The sequence below is a fragment of the Hemicordylus capensis genome, chromosome 9 (genome assembly GCF_027244095.1).
Source record: "Hemicordylus capensis ecotype Gifberg chromosome 9, rHemCap1.1.pri, whole genome shotgun sequence".
NCBI classification, from domain to species: Eukaryota; Metazoa; Chordata; class Lepidosauria; order Squamata; family Cordylidae; genus Hemicordylus; species Hemicordylus capensis.
This window is the reverse complement of record NC_069665.1, coordinates 1,705,319-1,732,696: the sequence shown is the minus strand read 5'-3', so window position 1 is coordinate 1,732,696 and position 27,378 is coordinate 1,705,319. Positions and strand designations below refer to the sequence as shown.

The 27,378-nt window shown below is 46.8% G+C and overlaps 1 protein-coding gene across 3 annotated transcripts; it reads right to left on the bottom strand.

The window, feature by feature from the left end:
- Positions 1-5,943: 5,943 nt before the first annotated feature.
- UBA2 (ubiquitin like modifier activating enzyme 2) lies at positions 5,944-27,186 on the bottom strand. 3 transcript variants are annotated; one of them, XM_053271235.1, is made up of 17 exons: positions 26,978-27,186; positions 21,302-21,385; positions 20,987-21,057; positions 20,003-20,067; positions 19,514-19,614; positions 19,292-19,413; positions 18,570-18,637; positions 16,861-16,982; positions 15,489-15,588; positions 14,671-14,831; positions 12,280-12,373; positions 12,069-12,181; positions 11,830-11,985; positions 8,920-9,016; positions 8,164-8,269; positions 7,636-7,766; positions 5,944-6,939 (listed from the first exon to the last, which is right to left on the bottom strand). In XM_053271235.1, exons 1-17 carry the CDS (start codon positions 27,107-27,109, stop codon positions 6,758-6,760), a joined length of 1,905 nt encoding a protein of 634 aa, XP_053127210.1. In that variant the 5' UTR covers positions 27,110-27,186; the 3' UTR covers positions 5,944-6,757. The 3 variants fall into 3 exon arrangements, with proteins under 3 accessions (XP_053127210.1, XP_053127211.1, XP_053127212.1); XM_053271236.1 differs by lacking the exon at positions 26,978-27,186 and adding an exon at positions 26,743-26,760; XM_053271237.1 differs by lacking the exons at positions 20,987-21,057; positions 26,978-27,186.
- Between the last annotated feature and the right edge of the window lie 192 nt (positions 27,187-27,378).

The following is a 27,378-nucleotide window of genomic DNA, read 5'->3' as shown; positions in this document are numbered from 1 at the left end:
GGCAGGAATCTCTCTCAGCCCTTTCTTGGAGATGCTGCCAGGGAGGGAACTGGGAACCTTCTGCTCATCCCAGATCAGCTCCATCCCCTGAGGGGAATCTCTTCCAGTGCTCACACCTCTGGTCTCCCATTCAAATGCAACCAGGGCAGACCCTGCTTAGCTTAAGGGGACAAGTCATGCTTGCTAACACAAGACCAGCTCTCCTCTCCATGCACAGGGTTTCCCCTTGTGGAGTGGCAGTTGCTGTGGGTACCAGCTTGATGTTCCCAGAGCGGCTCCATCCCCTGAGGGGAATATCTGACAGTGCTGTTCACACTTCTAGTCTCCCATTCATATGCAACCAGGGTGGACCCTGCTTAGCTAAGGGGACAGGTTGTGCTTGCTACCACAAAACCAGCTCTCCAATCCTGAGTCCTGGGTGATCGTCATTTCATTGCCGGGCTTGTTATTGCAGTTTGTCAATGATCGGAGTGAAAAATGCATTGCATGCACAACTCCCAGCTATCTCAAGTGCTTCACGTCCTTTCACATCTTACTTGGCTTCTGAAGAGGACTGGAGGAGGCAAGTCGACTGGTTGCCCTTCTCTCTGTCCAGCAAACACTGTCCACACTTGGCCACTTCCAGAACTGCCAGCTCCCAAAGGCTGCACAGAAGACAGAGCCGCGCTTCTGCTGCACTCACGCAGCTCTCACGCCCCAACATCCCAGTCACTGCTGCTTCTGTTGCAACTTGCAAGAGGCGCCATGGCTGCCCCACCGGCAGGCAGGCTGCTGCACACACACTGCTGAGGGTGCAGGAAGGGGGCCTGGGGCTGGCCACTGCTGCAGGAGAGACCCACACAGCAAATATCCCTGCAGCCCCAAGCCAGGGCCGGCATCCCAAGACAGTCCTCCTTTCCCAGAGGAACCACTCCTGGTCCTGCTGGGCTCAGTCATTCGTGCATTTGTCCCCTTCAAGCCAGACTGCTGCCATATGCACGAGGTGATGCTACCCCTGAAGACAGACTGGCAGCTTGCAATGGGTCAGAACAGGACCGCCAGAGTTCCAGCTGGGGCCAGCAGGGCCCCGGCCAGCAGGGCTGGTTACCAGTTTGCTTCCGGGAGCCATACAAGGTGCGGGGGTCTTGATCTCTGCCCTCCACCCATCACTGTACGCTGAACAGCCCATTCCTGGCTGCAGGGGCCCCTGGGCTTCCTGTGGCTCAAACCCGTGGCTAGGCCAGGGAATGTTCCTTCGTTTTCCCTCCTAGCGGTCTTTCAAATGCCTCTGGTTGGAATCTCGCCTCTGAAGCCAGAGCAGGGACAAAGGCAAGCCTGAGGCAACCAACGCAACCACCTTCTTCCGTCCCTCTCCCAGGGGGCCTCACTTCTAGGGCTCCTCCTGTGTGCGGCCATGTCCACAGCTTGTGGGTCTTGTCCCTTGGAAGCACCCACTGCCCAGGACATGCAGAAAGAGGCTGCTCCCTGGGCTGGACCTCCTCGGACATTTGCCTGCTGTGTCCTTTTGGAGCTTGGAACGTGTCCATTGCAAGAGCACAGTTGCCTTCAGTGTTTAATTAGGAATGATAACAGGCTACAATGTTCTTGGCAAGGATTCCCACTGGCTGCAGGCAGCTGAGCTTCCAGCAATCAAATGGCACCGTACGTGGAACTCCTCTCAAGGTGGGCAGGGCTGCTGCGGCCACAACCCCACAAGCAAAGCCCTCCGCAGCTGCTGCCAAGGTCGGCCTCCGCCCCTTCCGTCTGGACTCCAGCGGGTGAGCCCTCTCCAGAGCCTCAGGACTGCTGCCACCGTGTGTGTAGATTTACCTTCAGATGTTTGCATCAAGATAATCCGAAGCTGCAAGCTGAGCTCATAATTCGTATTAAGACAAGACAGTGATTGCTAGTTCTGCTTCATTACTGGGTACCTGGCTTCAGCTTCTGAGGCCAGTGGCAGCAGCGAGAGACGGGGGCAGCTTGGGAGAGGGGGGAGCTTGGCAGCCCCCCCAGACCCCCAGCAGACACCCCACCCCCAGACACAGGGCATGACGGGTTCTTGGAACCCATCATCTGCCCTATTCGAGCTTTGCCCACAAGGACAGGTTTGGTTGTGAATGCAATTTATACCTTCATTTTAGCATTCAACCCTGCAGAGACAAAGTACAGAAGGTGTGCATTGAATGTAACGTGTGAATGGGACATTGGGTGCATGGCAAAAGGAATACATATTTACAGTCTCCCCTCCTTCCTAGTCAACATCACATGAATTGAAATTGCAAGGATTTTTCAGTGAACCGAAAATATGCCTGTTATATTGCCTGTATGTTTTGGAGGACTACTTAATGATGGGCTGTACTAGAAACAATGCAAGGGATGTGCATGCATGTCAGTGGGTACGAGAGGACAGCCTAATCCTCTCCATTTTGCTATATTGCTGTGCATAAGAGAGTCTACTGAATATTAATTGCCTGCAAAAAAATACTTAAAGCAATTTGGGATAATGCTTAATACTTAAAGGCATCCCATTCGGGATAATTTAAACCACAGCAGCTGTAGCACCCTCAGTTTCCAACGCCAGACGCTTGACTTTCAGAGGAATTTGACAGACCTATTTATTGCTCTGGAATAGACTTGGGACCTCAAGGGTCACCAGTGCTACATATTTATTTTGTTGTCCAAGGATTGCTTTGTAAAATCAACCTTTTAAAAGAAAAAGAAAAATCTGCTTATAGGTCATATTCTAGAGTGCCCTCTCCTGGAAATCAGGGCAGATTGCACCTTCCAAGGCATGTCGAATTGCTTCTCCCTCCATACAATGTATTTGACCCGTCCATTTCCTTCTCCTCAGCTCCTTTGGAGGCGGCACCTCTGGAAAGCTGAGAGGAAAAGGGCTTTGGAGGACCATGTTCAGGGAAAGCTGAAACCCTTTTTATTTTAGAAGATGTTCTGAATAAGATACTTCCCACTGACTTATTTTATTATTTCTTTATTACATTTTTATTTATGACCGACTTGCAGGGAGATACCACATTTTGCACCGACAATCCTGACACTTCAATTAGTGGACCGCTCAGCATTTGGAGGCCCCCCCCCAGGCCTACAGGGGACTGGACCTCCGCCCAGAAGTCCAGTCCAAAGAGCGCCACCGCAGACAGGTTTGCCAGCTGGGAGTCAGGGGGGCGGGCTGACCCCTAGATCAGCACCCTGCAGCTCTCATAGGCTGGAGTGCCCATCACTCCTCTTACTCACCCAGCCCAGTAGCAGCTCAGCCAAGCCGCCTGTTCGAAGCTCACACAATATTTTAAAGGATCTGGGGGTGGCCCCTTTTGTGGGCACAGGCACAGTCAACTGGAAATGGCTCCTGCCCAGCCACACAGGCCGGCCAGCACCACTGGTCACGCAACAAGCCAAACACAGCCCACCCCTGCCCCACATATTACTGGGGCCTGGCAGGCACCCACCCATTGGGTTTTTGCTGTCCCAGGTAGTCAGCAAATAGAGGGGGGATACTGAGCTTTGGGTGGGCTGCTTTTTTGGATGCAAGTTGTGCTGGCCTGGTTTTGCATGCAGCCGCCTTTCCCCCCTAGCCATGATATCAGAGGGATTTTGCCTCATGCTCTAAGGTCCCCAAACCATGGGACCACTCTAGATGCTGTGGCTGGACTACAACTCCCATCATCCCCAGCCACAATGGCCCTGCCCTGTGTCAAACCAAGAGGGCAGGAAAGTGCTGTGACAGATTTCTTACTCAAAGGATAGATCCAAACTGAGTCTGACAAATATTTGGATCTTTTTTCCTTTAACCAGCCTGCACACAATTTTTCGTTCCCTACCAACCAGCAACACAATTTAAATTCTTGCCATTTTTTCAAAGTTTGGATGCTGATCCAGCTAAGTGCCCAGCCACACAAACAGGCGAAGGATCCAGCCAGGATTGACGCTCCATAAATACCTCAGATTAGACAGATAAGACAAACGCATCCTTGGGGATTTAGGGCTTTTAATGTCGTTTGTGCAGAAAAACAAAGCCAGGCAGGCACTGGCAGCTTTGCATTCCAGAATCCCAAAATAAAGACAAATTACTCCAGATGGTTGATTTAAGCATCACACTGGAAGAGGAGCCTACTTTATAGATTTGAAAAGATGGCTAGGTGCTACAACTCCAGTTTGCTCACTGCAGATTGAGATCAACGTTTATTTATACAGAATTCAGAGCTCCTTCTCCCAGGCTACAGGCCCATCAGGTGTGATGGTGAGGAAAGAGAGCTCCATTTTCCCCCTCGGCACCACTCCCTCCCTCCTTCCCTCCACCTTACGTTCTACACTCTCCTCCATCACTGGCTAACCTTGGCTCTGTGCCTCATGTCTGACCAGAGGAGCAGACTGTGAATCCACAAACTAGATTTGAGGATTCTGCCCTCAGAACCCAAGAAGAGCCACCGAGAGCCACTCTGGCTTTTGACTAAGCCTGCCCTGAGTTTTGCTTCTTGGGCACTCTAGGGGGTGGCAACCTGAGGCTGGCTGGCTGTTTGACTACATGTCCCATAATTCCCAGCCACAATGCAAGTGGTAATGTAAATTTAATATAATGCAAATTTACATTAAAACCAACAGTCTAAAAATGAAAAGAAAACAAAGGATAAAACCTCAGTGGCATAGACAGAGATCAAACAAAACAGACCCAACATAGGAGATGCCCCCTCAGGGATGGTCAGACTGAACCCAGGACCCATTGGACAGTCATTAGGATCTTCCTGAAGGTTTGCAGGCTGAGCAAGCCCTAGAGCAAGGCCTCGGGGCAGTCATTAAGATTGGTCTCCACCAATCGCACTTCAAACACGGGGGCCATGAAGCAGCAGAGCCAAATGATCTAAGCAGGCAGGCAAAAATCATATGGCAGCAAGAATTCAAATAACCTTAGACACACAGATCTTCATTACAGCACTTTAACCAAAATTCCAATAACCTTAAAAACCCTAAATGGTTTGGGTCCAGGGTATGACCAGAACTTTTGAGCTTGGAAATGATGACAATCAAACAGAACCAGAATAATATTCTCAGACAAACAGGCCCAAGAGCAGCCTGGTGGCAGCACTTTTCACCAGCTGCAATTCAAGGGCAGCCCCAGGAAGAGCACCTTGTAGTAGTCTAGTCTAGCCATGACCAGTGTATGCATGGCAGTGGCCAGAACTGGCTTTTCCATGGAAGACCATTGCTGGCCCAACAACCAAGGCTATACAAAGGCACTCCTGGCCACCCAGGAGCAGCTCATTTCTACTACAGATCGAAGCCTCCTCAGTGGCGACACCAACACTCTGGAATGACCTCCTTGAAAAGATGCACTGAGCTCCCTTCTCTATAGTTTTTAAGGCAAAAAAACTTGGTGGTGAGAGTATTTGATCTTAGGAAAGGGTGTATGAATAGCAACAGCATTTGCATAAAGTGCACCAAGAGCCAGTGGGGTGGCTTTACACAGGCAGTGGATGTCTAAGCAGTATGCCAGCTCTTCACTTTGTTTGAGACCGACAAGAATATAATTACCCTGTCTGCAGTTCTAACAGCATCTGATCTTGCCTACCACAGAGGCAACCAAACTTTTAAATAAATAAGCCACATGCCAAGACAAAACAGACTTTGAATGGGGCACTCTAGAGAACACCCAAGGGTCTGTCCACACAGCCCCTTGGGTCTGAGTTGCCTCCTACTTGTCTCCCATGAAGCCAGGCAGCAGACAGCCCAGGAGCACATGGAAGGAGGAAGCCAGGAGGTGGGCCCAACCCTGCCAGAGCCAGGCACGTGACCACTCCTGCTCCAGTGGAGAACAACAGGCTCCAGTTGCCCACTCGTGACTGACCCAGACAACGTTAGTAATTTACAAAGCTATGAAGTAGTGAAACAACTTCGATCTGGGAAGGTAAGTAAATGCTCTGACAGAAGATCAATAAAGACCATCAAAGGAAATGAGTGACAAAATGTTTTATTAAAAAAACCTCCCTTTTCAACTCCAACAAAAGATGTTTTGAAGAGTCCTGTACTATATACTTGTAGGGTGTTTAAAACCAGATTAATACAGTATTAAGTACCAAGACCGTAGACACTTTACAAATCCTCAGATCAGCACGCAAGTGGGCTGTGCAGACACACGTAGCAGGTCGTTCGGATGATTATTTGGTCCATCAAATGAATGGCTGAGTAGGAGCGCTTCAGTTCTGCACAACATCCCATATAAATAACCTGAAACTGTAACAGTACACTGAACTCTGCTTCCAACACCGACACACCAGGCAGTTCTAGCTGAAAGAGCAAGCTAACATGGTTTTACAGTAATGTACATTTGTGCCAACTAGGCATCTAAAACATGGCACATCTTCACTTCCAAGATTCTGCTTTGAGGGTGTGAAAAATGACGAGAGCTAGCCTGAGCTCTTCAATGTTTTCTAGCCAGAATTAAAAACCTCTCCAGAGTTATCAAGTGGTAAAAACCACGTCATTGAAACGGGAGTTGCCTTATTTCCCCATACTGTGTGTCCTTTGAACATTATATACAAAAACATGCTTTGTTCTCATGACTGTTTACCTGTTTATAAACTAGGCGTCTACTATATTTTGTATAGCATATTGGAGAAGTTCTAAATTCTACTGAATGAGAATGGCAGAGACTCTGCAAACCAGAGGCAGCATCTCTCTCTCTCTCTCGAGCAGAGGCCAGAGTCTAGCTCGGGACATTTCACACCTCTCCACAACCACCCTGCTGGTCCATCCCATGTGCCAGCACTCAGTCTAGAGCGATGACGTCGTCTTGCTCTTCCGTGGGGGGCTCTGAGCGCATCCGCTTGGTGCTCGTGTGCTCTCTGTCATCCAGCTTCCGCTTGCGGTTTTTACTGTCTGTGTCATCGGCATTGCTTGAAGGACCTTCTTCAGTCTCAACAATCAGTACATCATCATCTTCATCTTGAGCTGGAAAAGAAAGTCTCATGCAGGTTATTTTTTGAGGAGATGCTTGATACAAAAGGCACCAGACAGGACTTGTACACACAAACCCCTGCTAAATGGGGGTGGGGTGGGAGGCACCCTCAAAATGTTCTCTCTTATATTTAGCAGGGAGAAGAGCAACTGTCCCTAGTCAGCTCAGTCTTTCTCCAGTGGCCGTTACTGGTGTGTCTTTTTTAAACGTTAGGACACAGAACTTTTTTCTCATCCCTTTTGCTATGTAAGCCACTTTGAGAATGTTTGGGGTTGAAAACTAGTATGCATATATTCTAAATACATGTATATAAATAAAACCTGGAATAGGCACTTCATGTGTTGCACAATCACTTATCTTCAAGGGTTCCACAAGACAAGTGACACCAAATCCTCCCGGAAGTGATAGTGCTCAGCTCAGTTCACAGGTCATTTGGCAAGCCAGATACATTGGCTTTGCTTGCGTGTGACAAATGTAAACATTCATAAGCTAAAGAAAAGATGGAAAAACCTAATCCTTGCATGGACTTGAATTAATGGCTGGAATCTTGCACTGATCCAGCTGCACAAAAAACGAAAAGGCTTTCTAGAGGCCAAGTCGGTAGTGATTGACCTTCTGACATGTCCGCATTTCAAGTGGCTACTCATCCCTCCAAAGCGCAGGCTCCCCTCCCACGTGGCATGATCTACCTGTTGACGTGGACGGCTGGGCCCCATCATCGCTGCCATTGGTGATATTCTTAGCAGGTTGTTCAGAAGGTTTGGGGCCAACCACTTCATCACCAACCACTTCAAACTCCACATCTTTCTCAAGCTCTTCACTGAAAAACACCAGAGACTCTTAAGAGGCGCCACACAGCCCGGACCCAAAAGAGGCAGCGTGTCTGCAGCTGCACACCACAGCCGTGGCCTTGACTCGCTCCACGGAAACAGGAGGTCCAAAGCCATTTATGGGCACTGCTCCAGAAGCAGCCAGGGAGATGACTCTGCTGCAACTTGGAGAACCGCCTAGTGTCTTTGGAGGAGGCGGTATAGAAGAAATTTTTAATAAATACATAATTAATAAATAAACCACTGACTCTGTGTTTTTGAGGCACACACATCTGGTCTCCATGACAGAAAGTCGCAGAGCATTTGCATAACACGAAGGTTCCTTCCCCAGAGTTGCAGCTTCTGGATTCAACAACATTTCATAAAGTTAGACGCCGAAGCCCTCACCTATGCAGTACATTGATCAGCAGAGTATAGTCCTGCAGAAAATCATCTGCTTGCAGCCGAGTGCCATTTCGGATCCCAAATTCTGACAACTTTCTGTGGTTATTTGCTAGTGACAAAAAACAGAGAAAGAAAAGGGGTGAAGCACTTTGCAGGAACAGCAGCAGCCTTTGAATCCAAAGATCAAACATGAAGTAAGGCTGAGAATCATGCTAGTCTGTATACAGGAAGACAACTGTTTTCTTCTTTGCCTGGCTCTGAGAGATGCCAGGAGGGCTGCACCTGCCACAGCCAAAAGGAGGACAGTGAGCATGCAGAAGTGGCGCATTGGCTGGCTCAGTACATGAGCACATAGACATCCTTGTGAGACTTGCAGGGCTTGCTGGCATCTCCATTTTGGCCGGGTTGCTGCAAACAGTTGCTAGAGTCCCAACAATACAGGACTGCAAACAAAGCTGCAACAGGTGCAGCCATCCGTGGCACCCCCTCACTATATGCTCCCCCAGGCAGCAGAGATGGTCGTACGGGGAGAGTCCACTTGCAGTCTGGATTACATTCATGCGTGTCTGGGGACACAACGCAGTTTCCAGCTGTGTGTACGTGACTGTGTGGCAACCATTCTCGGCATTTGCTTCAGGAACCTCCAATGTACATGCAGCACTCACAGTTGTTACATAAAGCGTGGCGATTCCCCTAAGTGTCAAGTCTGCTTCTGACCCTAACTTCCTGCTGGTATAGAAGGGAGGTCTCGCTACAAACCTTCCGTTTCTCCTTCTTCTGAAGAGATGAGAATCGTCCCTTTTCCATCTTCTATTTGGACGTCTGGTGCTACCATATTAAATTTCTCTTTCACTATCTAATAGGACAAAAAAAATGTTAATTTTAGATGTTAATCTCAAAAAGCACTTCAGTATGAAGTACCTGGAAACAGTTCCCTCAAAGAACAGTTTTCCACATCGTCCCAAACAGGCACATTAATGTACATGATCAAACAAACCGGGTCCGCACATTATATATACATTAGACATAATGTATGAAGTTGAATCCAAATAAGACAGAGGTACTGACTGTGGAGCTACCTAGTGGTGAAGCAGGGAAATGACTTGACTAGCAAGCCAGAGGCTGCCGGTTCTCACACTGCGCAGGAGATGGTCAACCCCTCCTGTATTCTACCAATGACAACCACAAGGCTCTGGGGTCGCCAGGAGTTGACACCGACTGGATGGCACACTTTATTTTACCTTACTGACTGTGGGGGGCCCGAGAGATGGTTTAGATCTGCCTGTTCTGGATGGGGTTACACTCCCCCTGAAAGATCAGGTATGTAGCTTGGGAGTGCTCCTGGACCCAAAGCTCTCCTCCTGGTTTCTCAAGTTGCGCCGGTGGCCAGGAGTGCTTTTTATCAGCTTCAGCTGATACGTCAGCTACGTCCATTTCTAGAGGTGAATGACCTTAAAACAGTGGTGCATATGCTGGTAACCTCTGAGCTTGATTACTGTAATGCATTCTACGTGCCTTTGTACGTAGTCCAGAAACCACAACTGGTGCAGAATGTGGCAGCCAGACTGGTCTCTGGGACAACACAAAGGCACCACATAACACCAGTTTTAAAAGAACTGCACTGGCTGCCCATATGTTTCTGGGTGAAATACAAAGTGCTGGTTATTATTACCTATAAAGCCCTTAACAGCTTGGGTCCAGGCTATTAAGAGAGCACCTTCTTTGTCATAAGCCCTGCCACCGCCTGTTACGATCTTCTGGAGAGGTCCGGTTATGGTTGCCACCAGCTCATTTGGTGGCTTTCTCTTTGACTGCCCCAGAGCTTTGAGATATGCTCCCTGCTAAAATAAGAGCATCTCCTTCTCTCTTTGTTTTCAGGAAGAACATCAAGACTCTCCTGTTTTCACAGGCTTTTAATTAGAATTGTAATATTTTTTAAAGCTTGTTTTAATAACTATTTTATTCTATTTTTTATTGTGTTGTGTATTTTAATCTGTTCTAATCAAGTGATTAGAATCATTCAGACCATGGTTTTTCTTGCGACACTCTAAGGATGTGAAAGCTGGACTTTGAAGAAGCAAGATAGAAAAAGCACTGACACTTGTGAACTTTGGTGCTGGAGAAGACTTTTGAGGATACCATGGACAGGCAGGAAAACAAACAAATAGATCATAGAACAGATCAACCTAGAATTTTCACTCAAGGCACAAATGACCAGGCTCAAACTATCATACTTTGGACATATTATGTGAACACCAGCTCCCTTGAGAAGTCTATAATGCTGGGGAAAGTTGAAGGAAAGAGAAGAGGACGACCAGAAGCAAGGTGGATGGACTCGATTACAGCAGCAATGAATGCACCACTGAGAGACCTTAAAGGCCATGTTGAAGACAGATCATCCTGGAGAGAATCTATCTATGTGGTCGCTAAGAGTAGACACCAACTTGACGGCACTTAATCAATCAATCAATTTTAATCCGAGGCTTTTAAATATTTTAAATTTTGTACACTGCCTGGAGATGTACATTATCAGGCGGACTAAAAATATGATAAATAAATAAAACTATTTTATTATATTGCTGAACATACATTTTGTATTAACCCTGATGCATTCCCTGATAAAATGTATATGGTTCCAAGCACATAATAGCCATTAAAAAGCAGGCACCTGAACATAAACTCCCTATGATTACGGCCAAGTGACAGTCCTCCAAACTTCTCCTGCTTAGACATCAGCCATATCAAAACTAGGAAGTACTCTACAAACAAACATAATTTATGACAACTGGTACAAGGCAGCAGAATACACTCAATCTGAAATGCTCTCTGCCACATGCTTGACTTGTCCCCATAGCTAAGCAGGGTCTGCCCTGGTTGCATCTGAATGGGAGACTAGAAGTGTGAACACTGGAAGATATTCCCCCCTTAGGGGATGGAGCCACTCTGGGAAGAGCAGAAGGTTCCAAGTTCCTTCCCTGGCAGCATCTCCAAGATAGAGCTGAGAGAGACTTCTGCCTGCCAGCTTGGAGAAGCCGCTGCCAGTCTGTGAAGACAATACTGAGCTAGATAGACCAAGGGTCTGACTCAGTATATGGCAGCTTCCTATGTTCTTATGCTTTGAAACACACCAATATCAACTGGATTTCCAAAAGTTTCATTTTTCCTGTAATGAAAACTAGGACTCTCCAGATCCCAGCAGGAGGCCACAGACCACAAAACCTGCGCTGGGGTGAATGGTAAAGGTAAAGTGTGCCGTCTAGTTAGTGTTGACTCCTGGTGACCACAGAGCCCTGTGGTTGTCTTTGATAGACTACAGGTAGACTACAGGAGGGGTTGACCATTGCCATCTCCCACGCAGTATGAGATGATGCCTTTCAACATCTTCCTATATCGCTGCTGCCCAATATAGGTGTTTCCCATAGTCTAGGGAACATACCAGCGGGGATTCCAACCGGCAACCTCTGGCTTGCTAGTCAAGTCATTTCCCTGCTGTGCCATTAGGTGGCTTTGGCATGAGTGGATCGCAGGTTAATACCAACAGAGGCAAAGTTGTGAAACAGGGTGTTTGGTAAGGTCCACAGTTGGGCACAGATTCTATAGATCAGTAACTTATGAACACCAGGTCAACTGAAAATGCAAGCGCTGAGTGAAGGAGAGAGGCTCATTTACCTTATCCTGCAGTGTTAACACTGTGACTTTGTGGACGTTAAGTTTCACCGTGACCTCTGGCTTGCTTGCACAGACATAGCAGTTTGGATTTGGAGGGTCCAGAGCACAGGGAACAAGCAGCTTCTTCCTTGGGTTTGGCTGCTTGTTAAGGAAGATCTTAGAGGAGGAGAGAAAAGGAATCAGAAATCCAGCATGAACAAGCACTAGAGACACACAGAGGGAGTCAGCACCATACTTACTGCCCTGCACTGGTCTATTTTTCCTGAGAGAATCTTTAAGCCCTCCAGCACAATCAGGCCAGCTATAATGGCATTAGTTGTGGCTATAGCAGGGATGATGTTTCCCGCCATTGCTGAAAAAGAAGCCGGAGTAGAGAGTGTTTTCTCTGTCCTTCATATATGCACAGGAGAAAAACTTTAAAAGGCCAAAATGGAAGCATTTCATTCTTACATTTGATATCAAATCTGCTCTTCATATTCATACTAAAGATATGCATCCTGAGGTTTGCAGCAGAAGTGACGAAATCCATCGCGGAAGGGTCGTCCTGTCAACAAGAGAACATTTCCTCAACTCAAATGCAAGACCGCCAAAATGGTAAGTGGAAATGTGATCTAAAGTTCTTCAAAATCCAACACCTTTCTATATAAGCGTGATACATACATTATTGCACAGTAATATTTATTACATAGTAACAAACACGTCATGTAGGTCAGCATTACTAAATTTAACAGATTTTACAAATTTTTACAAATTTAACAATTTTTAAAGAGTCCGTTCAGAGCCCAGCCTTGAGTTCAGCAACACCACTTTCCCTAGAACTAACACAATACCTCCTCAACCACAAAGCATTTCTGAAGTTGTATCCCAGTGCCTATCACAACCTTGATCTCTTGCCAATCCTCTCCTTCAAGGAGAGGGGGGGGGCTCTTACTTACTCCTCTGTGTGGCAGCACCTCGCTTTTCCTACCCAGGAAGCAGTGTTCCCTCTAAGCGGCATGCGCACGCTCACAAGTTTTTTGATATCTGCCCAGTTAACTTTAGATGCCGCTCAAGTTTAATCAGAAAGGCCCTGCTCTTAATGCATGCGTGCACGCACTGCCTTGATACTGCCACCCAGAACAAAACTCATTCCACACATAGATGAAAAAAATCAGAGAGAACGCTGCCAAGAAGGAACAGAAAAACAGCCATTCAGACTGAGTCCCCCCGCCAGTTCCCCTTAGAGAGGTAGGAGCAAGGCGTTGCTACAAATGAGTCACTGTCAAGAGCCTGATGTGAGACAAGAGCTGGGAGAAGGCTCTCACTGCAGCCCTCTCTAGCGGTAGCCAGAAGCAGTGGCATGGAGACTTCTGTACATTGATTAACCCAGGGCAAGGCCTCTCCTGGATATCATTCCTGGCAGCTCAGTATTAACCTTGCATATAAGCACGCTTGAATAATATGGGCTCATTATAAATGGCTCAGGATAAGATGGTCTGGAACTTATGGGCACAGACTGCCCTGTGCATGACAGGCTGGGGACAAGCTGCAGTGTCTCGAGAGGCACTCAGTGCAATGCACCAAAACTCTGTTATGGAGCTAGAATGCTCCACTGCTTATTATTGATATTTCCATTTGTAACCTGCTGGGGAAGTGAAGTAAAGGGGCACTTAGCACTGTCAAGCTTACAACCTCCTATCAAGGTCTGTTGTGCACAGGTGCAGAGACCAGCCTGCTGGGTTCTTGCCCTGGCTCCGAGGCGGAAGTTTTGCCAGAGATGGAGTTTGATGTCTCAGCTCAGCCATGGCCTTGCTAGGCTGCTACGAGGAGACAAGTCACACCCTCCCAGATGTGGCTCCCAGCCGAAAAAGCTGGAATAAATAGTACTCTACCTCTGAGTGTTTTGAATGCAGGCATTACAGAAGCAAGTTGCTCATTTTGAGTCTTAGGTGAAGGGCTGAAAGGTTTACCCCACAGACACTTAGGGAACTGCAGCCAGGTTTCATTGTACAAAAATAAAGAACACTACTACAGCTTCAAAAAGACTTGCTTTTCCAGTAAAGAGGACTATCTATGTTCCCTGTTTTCCTTTAAGCAAACGTCACCGTGTTCTACAGACCTCCTGTTAAAAGCAAGCTCTGCTGAGAGCTACTTGCTGTTACATCCACCAAGGTCTATGGTTTCCAGGCATAAGTCAAGGTAATTGTCAGAACTGCTGAAGCTCTTTGGATCTGGGTATCCAAGAAAGCTCATCTACCTCAAATGAACCTGCTTGTGCACCAAGACTGCAATGCTTGGAGAGGTGCCTTCTCCGTGTGGGCAAACGGCTTGTGGAATACCCTCCCTAGAGTGGGGGCTCACCTGGCATCCTCTCTGCTAAGTTTTAGGCATCCGCTCAATACCTTTTGATCTGCCCACGTTTTTGTGTTTTGTTTTTAAATTAAGATTAACCCTAGCATTATCTACTGACAACTTTTATATAAGCTGTTTTATCCAGGTTGTTTTTAATTTTTATTGCTTGAGGGTGCTTTTTCTTCTTTTTGTATCTAGTAGTCAGATTTCTGCTTAAAGTATTAACTGTGCTTTTGTTTTTAGTGTATGCAGATTTGAAAATTCCAGTCAAATTAAAGGGAGTTTGAGACATAACCCACTGGGAAATTTTCTTGCATTTCACAAGGTTTAAACATGCTGTACATGGCAAATCTTTTCTGTGAGCTGAGCTTTTCCTTTCTTTTTCAAACCTACTTGACACTACGCCCTAGGGTGCTGGGCACATAATTCGAGCTGTGTTACAACTCAACAGCTTGGCTCAGGTTTCTTCCTATGATGCTATATAAATCCACAAACATTTGCGGCACTAACCTTATCCCATATAAGTTCAGCTCCATCACCTTTTGCTGCAAGTTGAGCCCTCAGGGTCTCCACACTCTTAGAAAAGAGGCGTGCATAGCTCTTGACATCTAAAACCTGTTGGTCCCTTAGGCCCAAGGGAGACTCATTCTGTTGATCAGCGGTGCTGTTCTCTTCAAAGGAAAGAAACATTCGAGTTCAGACAGCAAATACTAAGAAACCTATTCTTTAAAAGCATGTCCATACCCACATTTAGCGTAATTTGTTTCCCAACAGTACAACTATGTAACACATCATGTGGATATCACGAACACCTGTCTGCAAAGCTTAAACACCACTGTTTTGCCAGCTTTACTGTTGTTCTGCTGTGACTTAAGTTTTATCTGATTGTTTTGACTACCCTGGGAAAACTTGTTCTAAAGGGTGGGATATAAATATTTTCAACAGATTAAAGTAAATAAACAAATGAATTAGAACTATCTGCAAACGATACTGTTGCAAGCATCAGATCTGGCTAAAGCACGTGTTCTCAACCTTGGGTCCTCACATGTTGTTGGACTACAACTCCTATCATCTTTGGCCAGTGCGGCTGGGGATGATGGGATGTATACTCCTACAACATCTGGGAATCCAAAGTTGCGAACCTGTAGCCTAAAGTCAAATTAATAAGATCATCGGCTGGTTCACTTACACCCTCACCCTCTCACACAGGATCTCTCACCACCGGATGACTTGCATCTAAATGCATGAACCAACTTCCTTTTCAAAGCATTATCTGAGGAGATTTGAAAGTTCTCCCTGTGGTCTGATCTGAAATAACTTGTGCTTACCCTGATTTTGTATTTCATTCCAGTCCAAGGGCATTGGAGGCTTCCTTTTCCTCCACAGCTTATCCATCATTAGCAGGTATCTGATGTCATCTTTGAAAAGCTTGAAAACAAAAGAGTGGGAAAGAATGTCTAGAAAGAAGTGATCCACTTTACTTCCATTCCTTCTACAAGCAGATTTTGGATCTACCGACATTTAGCACCTAGTGCCAGCAACAGCCCTCCAGGCCCCCAGAGTCGGATTAACAGGAAGTACCAGCAGCCCTTGCTCAGCATATGCTTCCACCCCAAGGCCACACATTTACCCCAGTAGGCATCTTTACTGGGACTAAGTCTCACTGGCCCAGACGTCATGCAGCGATATGAGGGCAGAAGAAGGGCTCTGCAGAGCAGCTGTGGCAAAGGCCCAACATGCATGGAGGGGAATGGGGAAGCGATTGGCACGAAACCCCTTTTTGCTTCCACAAATATGGAAGGGGGCTGTGCATCAAAAAGGGGTTTCACAAGGAGAGAAGACAAGCAAAAAAACCACTTCCCCACCCCTCTCCAGGCATGCTAAGCTGCAGAACAAGTCTTCGCCATGGCCACTCTCCAGCCTCTCTGTGAGGATAAAGTCCTTCTTCGGCCCTCATATCACCCGCAACATGTGGGCCGGTGTCCTCAATCAGGCTTACTCCTGGGGTCAGTCTCCATGAGGTAAAAGCCTTCAACTGCCACAAAACATAACCCCAGGCCAGAGGCTGGTTTAATTTCTGGCTTGACAGCTATGGCTAGCACAGTATTTGCCACCATTCTGCAATATCTCGATTGGGCCGCAGATGCTTCATCTAGAACAAGCAGTCATTTCCAGGCACCTGGTCCCATCACTACTCATTTCCCTCTTTCGAAGGAATAGCTGACTTTGCACTGGTTGTAAGTAGATGCAAGTATAAAGAAGCAAGAGTTATGTCCTCGTCCTTCTCTACTCCACAGACATTTCTTTTTCAACATTATTTACTGGACTATGCGGTCTACGCTGCATTGCCCCCAACGCTGTTCATAAACGGATTAAAAGATGTAATAAATTCCAATAACTCAAAAGAGGAAGACAACCATCATACCAAATGCAATTCGCAGACGACAGCATACAAACACACGCAACCTGGAGGAAAGCCCTTAAGCCTAACGTGTCATACAGATCAGAGCAGTCTTCGCAATCTATCCAAAGGGGAAGAGAAAGAGTGGCTGAGGAGGCTCCCCCTTCCACACCTGCCGGTCTAACCTCGGGCAGTGACAGGACACAGAGCAAGGCCTCCTCCCAAAATCTCAGCTGGTGGGGAGCTTAGACAAAGGCATATCCAGATGTATTTCAGTGCTACTGGTTCAAGACTAATACCTTAGTGAAGAGTTTAACTGGGTCATATCCTGTTGATTTAGCCCACTCCTTGGTTGAAACACGCTTAATGTCACCATCTTCACTAGATGCTCTTGCTCTGGCCTCTGCTTCGGCTGGCCCCCCTGTCAATAACAAGCCACTTTAATGACACAATTAAGGCCACTCATCTGCCACAGCTACCTTTTATCAAGAAACCCTCTGTAGTGATAGTCAAGATTGTGAGAGGACGAGAATATTTATGTTTATATTCTTATTCTTTTGGAGGTATGTATGACAAACGAGGACTATATTAGCCCTTCCTGATCCCTTGTATTGTCTTAGATTATCCTTTGGATGAGGGATATACCCTGTTTTGTGTTGTGTATAAATACAATTGAGGGAGGACTAGGTATTGAGGGAGCCACCTAATGGCGCAGCGGGGAAGTAATCGGCCTAGAGAGCAGGAGGCTGTGGGTTTGAATCCCCGCTGGTGTGTTTCCCAGAATATGGGAAACTCCTATATCGGGCAGCAGTGACATAAGGCATCGTCTCATAATGCGCAGGAGAGGGCAATGGTAAACGCTTCCTGTATTCTACCAAGAAAACCACATGGCTCTGTAGTCGTCAGGAGTCGACACCGATTCGACGGCACCTTTCCTTTCCTAGGTATTGAGGGAGGACTAGGCCTCAATCAGAGTAACTGCCTGGAGGGTTCTTCCAAATAAGTAAGAAAGCCCAGGAGAATCAAATCCCTTTGGTCCAATAGAAAGTGAGGAGCAGGGTTTACTGGACAACAGCATATAGACGAGTAGGGGAGGGGTGTGTTCAGTTCTTCCCCGGAAGCCTCTGAAGGTGGTCTACTGTAGGACTGCAGAAGGAATCTAACAGCCTTGGGCTGGGAACCAACTGGGAGTTCCTTACCTGAAGTAAGTAGGAAGGATAGGGACAAGTTTTTTTATTTTTGTTTAGGACCGTATGGTTCTTGTAATTCCTGGAGAAGGATTTTACTTGAATGGGAGCAGAAATTGTTGATGCCTCTATAGTTTTCCTGATCATCCATTTATTAATAAATCCTTCTTGTAGTTACTAATTATTATTATTGAGTCTCACTCCTCATTGGGTCTTGCCCTAGTCACATACAGTATTCTTAAAGGCCTAAGATTGCTCAAGCCTTTCTTGTAGGGAGGGGTTTTCCTCTTTACTCTCTCAGAATATTCCCTTGGAAGGGTGAATCTGCTCATATAAAAAAAGTGGATGGTGGCAGCCCACCCAGGACTCCTCACAGCAAGAGGAAGGATTTTGTATCCTCTCCCCACCGTCCCCTTGATAGTCACCTGCCTGGGAAATATTCAGAGCGTTTCTGGCACTTTTTCAAATAATGGCCTGGTACAGAATCAGAATCTAGCTGTGATTATTTAAACTTTCATGGTTCAGTTAACTGAAATGAAAGCTCAAAGTAATGCTCATGATCAACACTCATTACTTAAAAGTAAAGCTTAAGGTTCACACACATTTGAACCAGCTACCAAAGATTCTGGAGTACAGCAGAAAGGTTCAATTTTATGGCAAATGGCCAAAGGCCAGATTCCTGTGTAGCTGATGGCCCCCAACCAGAAGAGCAACTCTCTGGTCACCTGGGTTCCAAAAGGGATACCTGAGAACTACCGAGATGCTAGTAAAAGTAAAGGATTTGGGGGTCTACCAAGAACAAACACAGAATTTACACTCACAAGCAGCTTCAGGATCAGCTCTGTCAGGAGACACTTCCTGATCGGCATCTTCTTCTCCAAATAACTGACTATATATTAAAACACACAAGAAATGCATTTTCCTGTTTAGAGACTGAAAATGTCTCTTCAGCAGAATATTTCCTAAAAGCATATTATTAATGTACAGTTTGTGTCCTATCCTTCACACACACATTTGCTTGGTGGGGGTTGAATTCTATACATTTATGGCCAAAATGCATACTCCTCCTCCAAATAAAATACCTGGAAAGAGAAACAGGTAAGCTTTGAAGATTTTAAGAAGTAGGGAAAATATCCAAAGGACTTCATACATGCTCCACATTCACACAAATTTAAGAACCTAATTAGCCAAATCTCTACAGAGGCATTCTTTAAACTATCTAGAGGTCTTGCTATAGGAAACCTGTACTCAAGACCACTTACAACAAAATAAGATATCAAGGCCAGCATAACTGGAAGCATACTGGCATGGAACTAACGTACCAGAGACACAAGACCATCATGTTTAGGCCTCTCTAAGGCAGACTCTTCTGGGCATGAGCCCCGCACAAATTAACCCTCACAGAGCCCAAAGCCCAGGATTGAGACAGGTACATCCTGGTGCTGGCAGAACAGAAAACTCAAGACCTTGTGGCCAATGAGAGTTTTTGATAGGAGGCAGCAAAGAAGGTTGCTTAGCAGTGGCATTTAATAAAACATCTTACTTGAACAAATACTTTGCCCACACAATGCAGTGAATGGGTTCAGAAGGAGTGTTGCGAATTGTACAACCTGGAAAGGTTTTCTGGGTTGGTTTAGGATGACATTCATAACACTCTGTCACTCCCTACAGGAAAAAGAAAATAAGTTTTCATGAAGTTTCAATAGCTGGTACAAGCTATATTTAGAGCAGAATATCACAGCAAATGAACACAGAACTGTCTCACCTTTTTGATGACTGTCACTTGTCCAAGGTAGCCCGCAGTTCCACTTTCTATAAGGGGGATGTCAGCAGCCAGACACATCCTATTCACATGGTTACGGGCAGCTGCACACAGAAGAAAGGAGAGAGAGTCACTGACTTACCAAAGGTCAGGATTCAGTATTTGGCACAAACCAGGCCTTCAGCTGGTTTCACTTCCCTATTTTTTCCAAGCAGTACTCCAGGCAAACCACTATACTTGATACTTCAACCTTCTTCTGAAGGGAACAGATCCTTTTCAACATCGATCACAGGATAACTCAGAGTTTTCAAAAGTGCAGCTTGTAATAATAGCACCCCCCTTGATAAGCATGCCCAAAAAACCTGGACCATTAGGAAATAGATACGCCGTTAAGTGACCGAGCAAGGATGTCAAAAGAGAGTGGAACTTAGCCCTTCCCCATGTCAAGATCTCAGGTCCAAGCGGTCTAATATTAGCAAACAGAAGTCTCACCTCTGTTATCCAAGGCATTCATAACCAGAGTAAACTGCCGGAAAAATTCCACATTATAGTCAGGGCTGTAGAAAAAAAGAACATGGAGCATTTTAACTAACTTAGTAAACATCTGTTGGTTCTAACAGGACAGATTCACTGCATGGAAACATCTGCACAAGCATGCTTTGTAGTTGTGCACAATTTGTCACACAGAACTGTACAAGGATTAAACTCATTTTAGCACACCAGTATTTTGAGCCTACATATTCTTCCACAGACAAAAAGAGCAGAAGCAAATTAAGATAAATTGCTACCTTTCTGGGCTGGTAGCTAGCCAACTGGGAAGCCGTGCCATTTCCCAAAATATTTTTCTAGGGAAAACTTAACTGCCTGTTACTCAAACTAACATAGAGCAGGCAGGATCAAACTGTTTTCAGAACAGAATTGCCTCCTCTAGACAGAATATCTAGAGATTTAGCTTTCTGCTCTGAATAGACATGGTTGATTATGAAGCCATGCCTTAAACACACACAAACACACACACACACCCCTACTTGGTACAAGTTGTAATTTTGTATTTCAAACTATATGTATTATTCCAATTGAGAGCTGACTGGAAGTAGGGGAACTGAGTCTAGTTTCTTACAAATCTATGTGCTTAAGCTAAAGAACTACTTATTAACATGTTCCCAGAGTTAAGCATGTTTGGAAGATTGATAAAGCTTCTTGAACTACAGTGATGTCTTTTTAAATAACCCAGGTATGAAAACAGTCACTACAGGTAACTGAACAAGTGGTTAAGAAACCTCCAGGCAACCAGACTAGAAGGCTTTGCTTCTTGGGAACCATTTTTTTAAATCCCCATCTCCCACCATTTTCTGTCATTAATGTGTCACACACAGAGAAATTATGGGCAGCCATGACTAGTAAAAGTGCTTGTGGTCTCCTTTACAAGGCTTATGCACAATTCCAGATGTTCAAGAGCAAAAGAATCAGACATACTTCATAATGCTGTCATGATAAGCTGTAATATTAGCTTCCGGATGAAACCGTAACACACTTTCCTTGGCAACCTGCAAGAAACCAAGAACATATACCCAACATTTCTACTATTTCATTCAAGAAGCAGCAAAGTTTAAATGTCATGCTGTGCACTAGAAACAGCCTTGGGTATTTTAAAATAGAGGCTGAATCACTTGTAGTCATTAGATGCAATATACTTCCAAATATCTAAGTGGTATATTTTTTCTAAAGTTACGCAGGTAACAGTTTTGACTTTTTTACTGGGTGAAAGTTGAGCTTCATAATTCCTCTCACCTGTGCTTTTGATCTTCCAACATGCTTCTTTTGAAACAAAAATTGTCTGTTGAGATTACTGACATCAATGGTATCCAGATCAATCTAGAAATAGAAAAATTGCAAGCACTTCAGATTTGTTTTGTTTAATGAATAAGTGCAGCCCTTCCTGAGTTTGTCAGAAACTGCAGCCTTGCAAATTATACCGGAGAAAGAGAAGATGCTCCCCACTACTGTGGCTCCACTCCCACAAGCACTGCTGCTAAGAGCCAATTCAAGCATTTAGAAAAAGCACTAATACACTTCAGAAGACAGGTGGGAGATAATATGTTTAAAGCACACACACACACCCCGTTCAAACCTCCTTGACAGTTGGGAAACTAGCACACCAGAGAAGGGCTGCAGCCAAGCCGTTCCCTCTGTGTGCTAGCTTTCAGCCTACAGGAGTTTTGATGCAAGGAGCCATTCAAACATGCCACCATCCATTCCACCCACACCCACCCCGCTAATATTCTGAAGTGATGTCATGTTTTCTTTGCAAGTATTTGAACTGGTTCTAAGTTAAAAGGATCCACTCTCTTTGGATATTCAAGAAAGAGAAGGAAGCATATGATCATACTTTTTAAAAGCTTGTGTTGAATGCCAGATTTTGAGACACTCAAAATACATTTGTGTGCACAAGAGCCAACATGTGTAAGATTATTATAGTGGCCGAATTATTGATATTCCAATCCACATAGCATTTTGAAGCCTGAAGACCACTCTGAACAAGTTGGTGTGGTCAGATATTGCTGCCTCTCTCTAGAGCAAGCTTGAACAACTTAAGGTCCAGGGGCCAGTTCTGGCCCGTGGGGACTTTTTTTGCTGGCCCCCAGGTAGAAATATCCTGCAACAACAGCAGGAGTTATGAAAGGCTTGTTGCCAAAACAGCTTATCTTGAGGCTGCAAACAGCACCCTTCTATATGATTTGGAATTGTGGGACACAGCTTCCACTTTTGGGATACTTGAGCTCACTGAATCGTGAACTCTGCATGTGCCCACATTTGGCAAACTATGCAATTTGGTCACTTAGCACAAGCAAAGCATAGGGCAATGCAGCCCTAAATCACCGTAACAAAGGACTGAAGGGGATCATCCCCCAAACCTCTCTTTGTCTGACCTTCAAAGAGAAGCTGGCAAAGTAGACCTCAGGTTAAAAACATATTCTCAGAGGGACTTAGGAGTGTGCACAAAACCGGGTTGCCCGGTTCGGTCTGAGTCCGGACTGGAGTCAAACCGGACATGTTTGGTTTTGTGCACCTTGGAAACATCACACATCGTTTTGGGGGTCCGCAAGTTAAATTATTTATTTATTTATTTATTTACACAGTCAGACAGGTGTTATTGACTGGTTTGTTTTATCCAGACATCGAGTCCTTCCCAAGGACCTGGGATGGCTGAATTTTATTATCAGTGTTGTTGCTGTTATTATTATAGATATTGTCGTAGAATATAGGCTGTTCCCAGTAAAGCTGCTTTCTGTAATTGGCTGGCGGTGATTTCTGTATTATTTATTTATTTATTTATTTACAGTGTCAGGCAGGTTAGGGTTATTGACTGGTTTGTTTTATCCAGACATCTATTATTATTATTATTATTATTTTACAGAAATAGAACTCACAGCTGCCGCCCCAGGGGCTTCTCCGAGGCCACGGGGTGTATGTGTGTGTGTCTCCAGAAGCTCCCCCGCCCTTGCTGGCCTCCATTATTTTCCAAATTGCCTGGTTCAGGCAGTCTTCAGCCTATTCCGGGCCTCACCCCAGTGGCGGTGGCAATTTTGGAGGCTACTGCACATGCCCAATGGGCCTCTGAGTGGCCGGGTCATTTTTTTTAAAACCTTGCGAACCCCCCAAACAGACCAGGGGTTCGGTTCGATATTGAACTGAACCGGGGGGGGGGGCAGTCCGATACTGAGCCATCGAACTGAACCAGATCAATGTTGAACAGGTTCATTTCCAAGCCTGTTTGCACATCCCTAGAGGGAATAGTTAACTCTCTCCTGCAAGATATAACTCTCCTCTCAGTAACTCAGATAAGCACAGCACAGAGACATCCCAGTTCTCAGATAAGCTTTTAAAGGTCACCCATTCAAACATCCACATACACTTCACCCAAACTAATTCCAGCCTTTTGTCCAGCATGGTTTAGTGGTTAGAGTGCTGGACTAGGACCGGGGAGACCCAAGTTCAAATCCCCATTCATACTTGCTGGGTGACTCTGGGCCAGTCACTCCTCTCTCAGCCTAACCTACTTCACAGGGTTGTTGTGAGGATAAACTTAATTATTTATTTATTACATTTATATCCCGCTTTCCCTCCAAGGAGCCCAGAGTGGTGTACTACATACTTGAGTTTCTCCTCACAACAACCCTGTGAAGTAGGTTAGGCTGAGAGAGAAGTGACTGGCTCAGAGTCACCCAGCTAGTATCACGGCTGAATGGAAATTTGAACTTGGGTCTCCCCGGTCCTAGTCCAGCACTCTAACCAGTACACCACGCTGGCTCTCTTAAGTATGTAGTACACCGCTCTGGGCTCTTTGGTGGAAGAGTGGGATATAAAATGTAAATAATAATAATGTTGATCAGTGCATGCGCTCACACATGTTTTGATGTCCGTTCTGTTAATTTTAGATCCTGTTCAAGTTCAATGTTCAATGAAGGTCCCACTCTGAATACATGTGCGCACACACTGCCTTGATACTGCTGCCCAGAACTTATTCCACACACAGATGAAAAAAAAAAACTAGAAAGAACACTGCTAACCTCCTGCCCCTCTAAATCTCCTCGCCCTTCTCTTCCCTCTCCAAGCCTGCTTTTCTTTTTTTATTTAGCAAATTTATTGACTGCCTGACTTCCTTAGACTCAAGGCGATTTACATAAATTAAAACAACAAAAACAAGAGAAGAAGGGGGGAAGGGGGGGAGGGAGAAAGAAAAAGAAAAAAAGAAAAAGAACCCCCCACCCTCCACACATTAAAAACCTGGCAAAATAGATAGGTTTTCAGGAGATTCTTAAAGGACAGAAGAGAGGAGGCATTACGAATCTCAGGAGGCAGAGTGTTCCATGAGGAGGGGGCTGCCACAGAGAAGGCCCTCCCACGAGCCTGGGCCCCACATACCTCCCCTGGGCCCGGAACTCCGAGAAGGCCCACCTGGGATGACCTCACAGGGCGGGTCATTATTGGACGGGAGAGGCGGTCCTGAAGGTACACAGGTGCCAAACCCTGAAGGGCTTTACTGGTGATACCCAGCATCATGTATTGGACTTGGAAGCAAACTGGCAGCCAATGCAGTGACCTCAGCAAAGGTGAAACATGATCATTTTTTCTGCTGCTGTCCATAAGCAGCCGGGCCTCGGCATTTTGGGCCAGCTGAAGCTTCCAAGTCATCTTCAGAGGCAACCCCAGGTAGAACGCATTGCAGCAGTCCAACCGAAATGTGATGAGGGCATGAGTTACAGTTGCCAGGGCCTGCCAGTCGAGGTAAGGCCGCAGTTGGTGCACCAGACGAAGCTGGGCAAAGGCTCCCCTGGCCACGGCTTCCACTTGCTGTTCCAGCAGGAGCCATGAGTTTTAGCCCTTTCTATGGCAAGCCTTTTAAAGCAACAATGCACTGAAAATTGACCCTGGCACCCCTACAGCAAGCCATAGTTAGTTCCGGCCCATGGGGACCTTGGAGTTGTGCACCCCTGCTCTAGAGGGAACAATCTGGGGGAGCCTTTAGGTCTACAGAAATTTCACCAAAAAGTTAACCACCCATAAGAAGTTTCTTGTTTTGAAGAATCTGAATGCAAACCATTCTGTACATGCAGAAAGTCAGATGGTTCCAAAACCAAAAGAGATGCAAATCTGCAGTGATGGTTCTGAAACCAGCAACATTGCTGGACTTCAAGCAATATGCACTATCCCATTTTTCCCCAGTTAAATACATAGCTTAATAATGCACTTGGCTTTTGAGCCTTTACCATGCAATAATCAGCAAGCAACCTAACTTGTTATACTTGCATAATAATACAACTAAATCAATCATGTTCTAACATGACAAAGATGGCTGGCAATGCTCAACTGCACAACCTGCTCTCATCTGGCCACAGAACTGTGTTAATTCTGTTAATTAATTATTGCATTAATCAGTTACTCAGAACTTGAACTAGAAGATCAGACTGGTAGATGTCTAAGTTAGTAATGACTTACTTTCCCCGTCAATTTCAATGGTGCTTAGTCATGACTAACTAGTCGAGATGCTGCCCCCCAAATTTATCTAACCTTTGCAAGTACCAGTGTGGAGTAGTGCCCAATGTCAGAGTAGGAATGGGGAGACCCAGGTTCAAATGCAGCTCAGCCATGAAGCTAAACAGCTGCTGATAGATGGTGAAGCTCACAGCCATTTCAGCACCTCTCAGCCTAAGCTAACTAGGCACCTTGAGCTCCTTGGAGGAAGATGGAGAAAAGTATGAAGAGCACACAAGCAGAGCATGAAGCCTCTTCTCCCATAGCAGGTCCCCAGCATCTGATTACTCAGACAGGGTGCCCCTCAACACGGGCATTTCTTTCAGCTATTGTGGCAACATTTTTGATAGAACACCCTCCCCGAATGACCAAAGTCCAGCTGATCAATCCAAGAGCCCGCGTCTAGCATCCTGCTTCCCACAGATGCCTCCACAAGTAGGGCATGAGGACAACACCTCCTTCTCTTGTTTTGCCTCCAGAATCTGGTGCTCAAAGGTATCTGCTCCTAACTATGGAGGCTCCCTTTAGATCTCATGCAGCACAAGGCTAACTTGAAATTCTGCAGCAGAGCCTCCAGGACCGGCCAAATTCCAGCAAACACTGCTGTGTGACTCTTAGAGCAATCCTGGAGGTTTCAATGGCTTGGCATGCCAAAAAATATTTGGGGCGGGGTGGGGGTGAGATTACAGCCTTCAAGGCACCAGAAGGGCCCTGCAGAACTGGGCCTAGAAGCAGGGGTGTCCCTAGGCGGGTGGACGAAGTGAGAGTGCTGGTGGGGCTGGCCATTCAAGCAGAACCCAAGTTTTAAGTGGCCAGCCCCCAAAGGCACCCCCTCCCTCTTAGCCAAAATGCACGCGCGCGCGCACACACACACACACACACCAGCCACCCCAGCTTTAAAGGGCCAGCCCCAGCACCTTTTGATGCTGGGATGCTCAGGGCTGGCCATTTGCAACTGAAGCCGCCAGCCCGCTGCCTCTAAGCCTGGGGTGGGGTCAGTGGTCCCTGTAACAGCGATTCCCAGTTGACTACCACTCCCATCACCCCCCCCAGCCAAAGCCCAATGCAGATGAGGATAATGGGAGTTGTAGTCAACAGCATGTGGGAATCCCGGTAACAGGGAACAGCGGATGGGGTGCGGGGAGGGCCCAGCACCCGCAAGGCAAGAGCTCCCAGGCTTGAGCCCCCCTCGTTACCATCCCCTGCCACGGATGGGGAGTTGCTGGTCGTCCAAGGGGGAGCCCACAGGCGGGCCACGAAGCAACCCGCACGCTCAGAGGTAGACTGCCTCTGCAGGCGGAGGCTCCACGGAGCCCCCTCCCGCGGCCTTAGCGGTGACGTCACGCCCGTAGGCCCCGCCCTCCGGGTGGGGGGAGGGGAAGGGCCTCCCGAGGCGGCGGAGCAGCGGGAGCGGGAGCAGCGGGGCCTCACCACGTCGATGCTGGGGAAGCCGGTGAGCACCAGGTCCTTGAGGAGCTCGCAGCCGATGCCGCCGGCGCCCACCACCAGCAGCCGCGCGCCGGCCACGGCTTGGGCCAGCTCGCCCGGCAAGCCCGCCGCCATCGCCGAGCAGGAGGACGCCTGAGACGGGAGCGGGCGGGAAAACGCGGCGCCAGCCAGCGAGAGGCGGGGACAGAGCGGGGCCAGGCGCCGCGCATGCGCCAGGCCTCGCTAGAGAGGCGAGCCGCGGCAGGTCCCAGCGCGGCCCTTGGCGGTGAGGAGGAGGAACTGCGACGCCCGGCGGCGGGCCGTGGGAGGAGCGCTGAGGCGAGGAATAGACGCGCTGCTGCGGGTTCGAATCCCGGGGAAGGCCCTCCCAGCTGGCTTGAGTT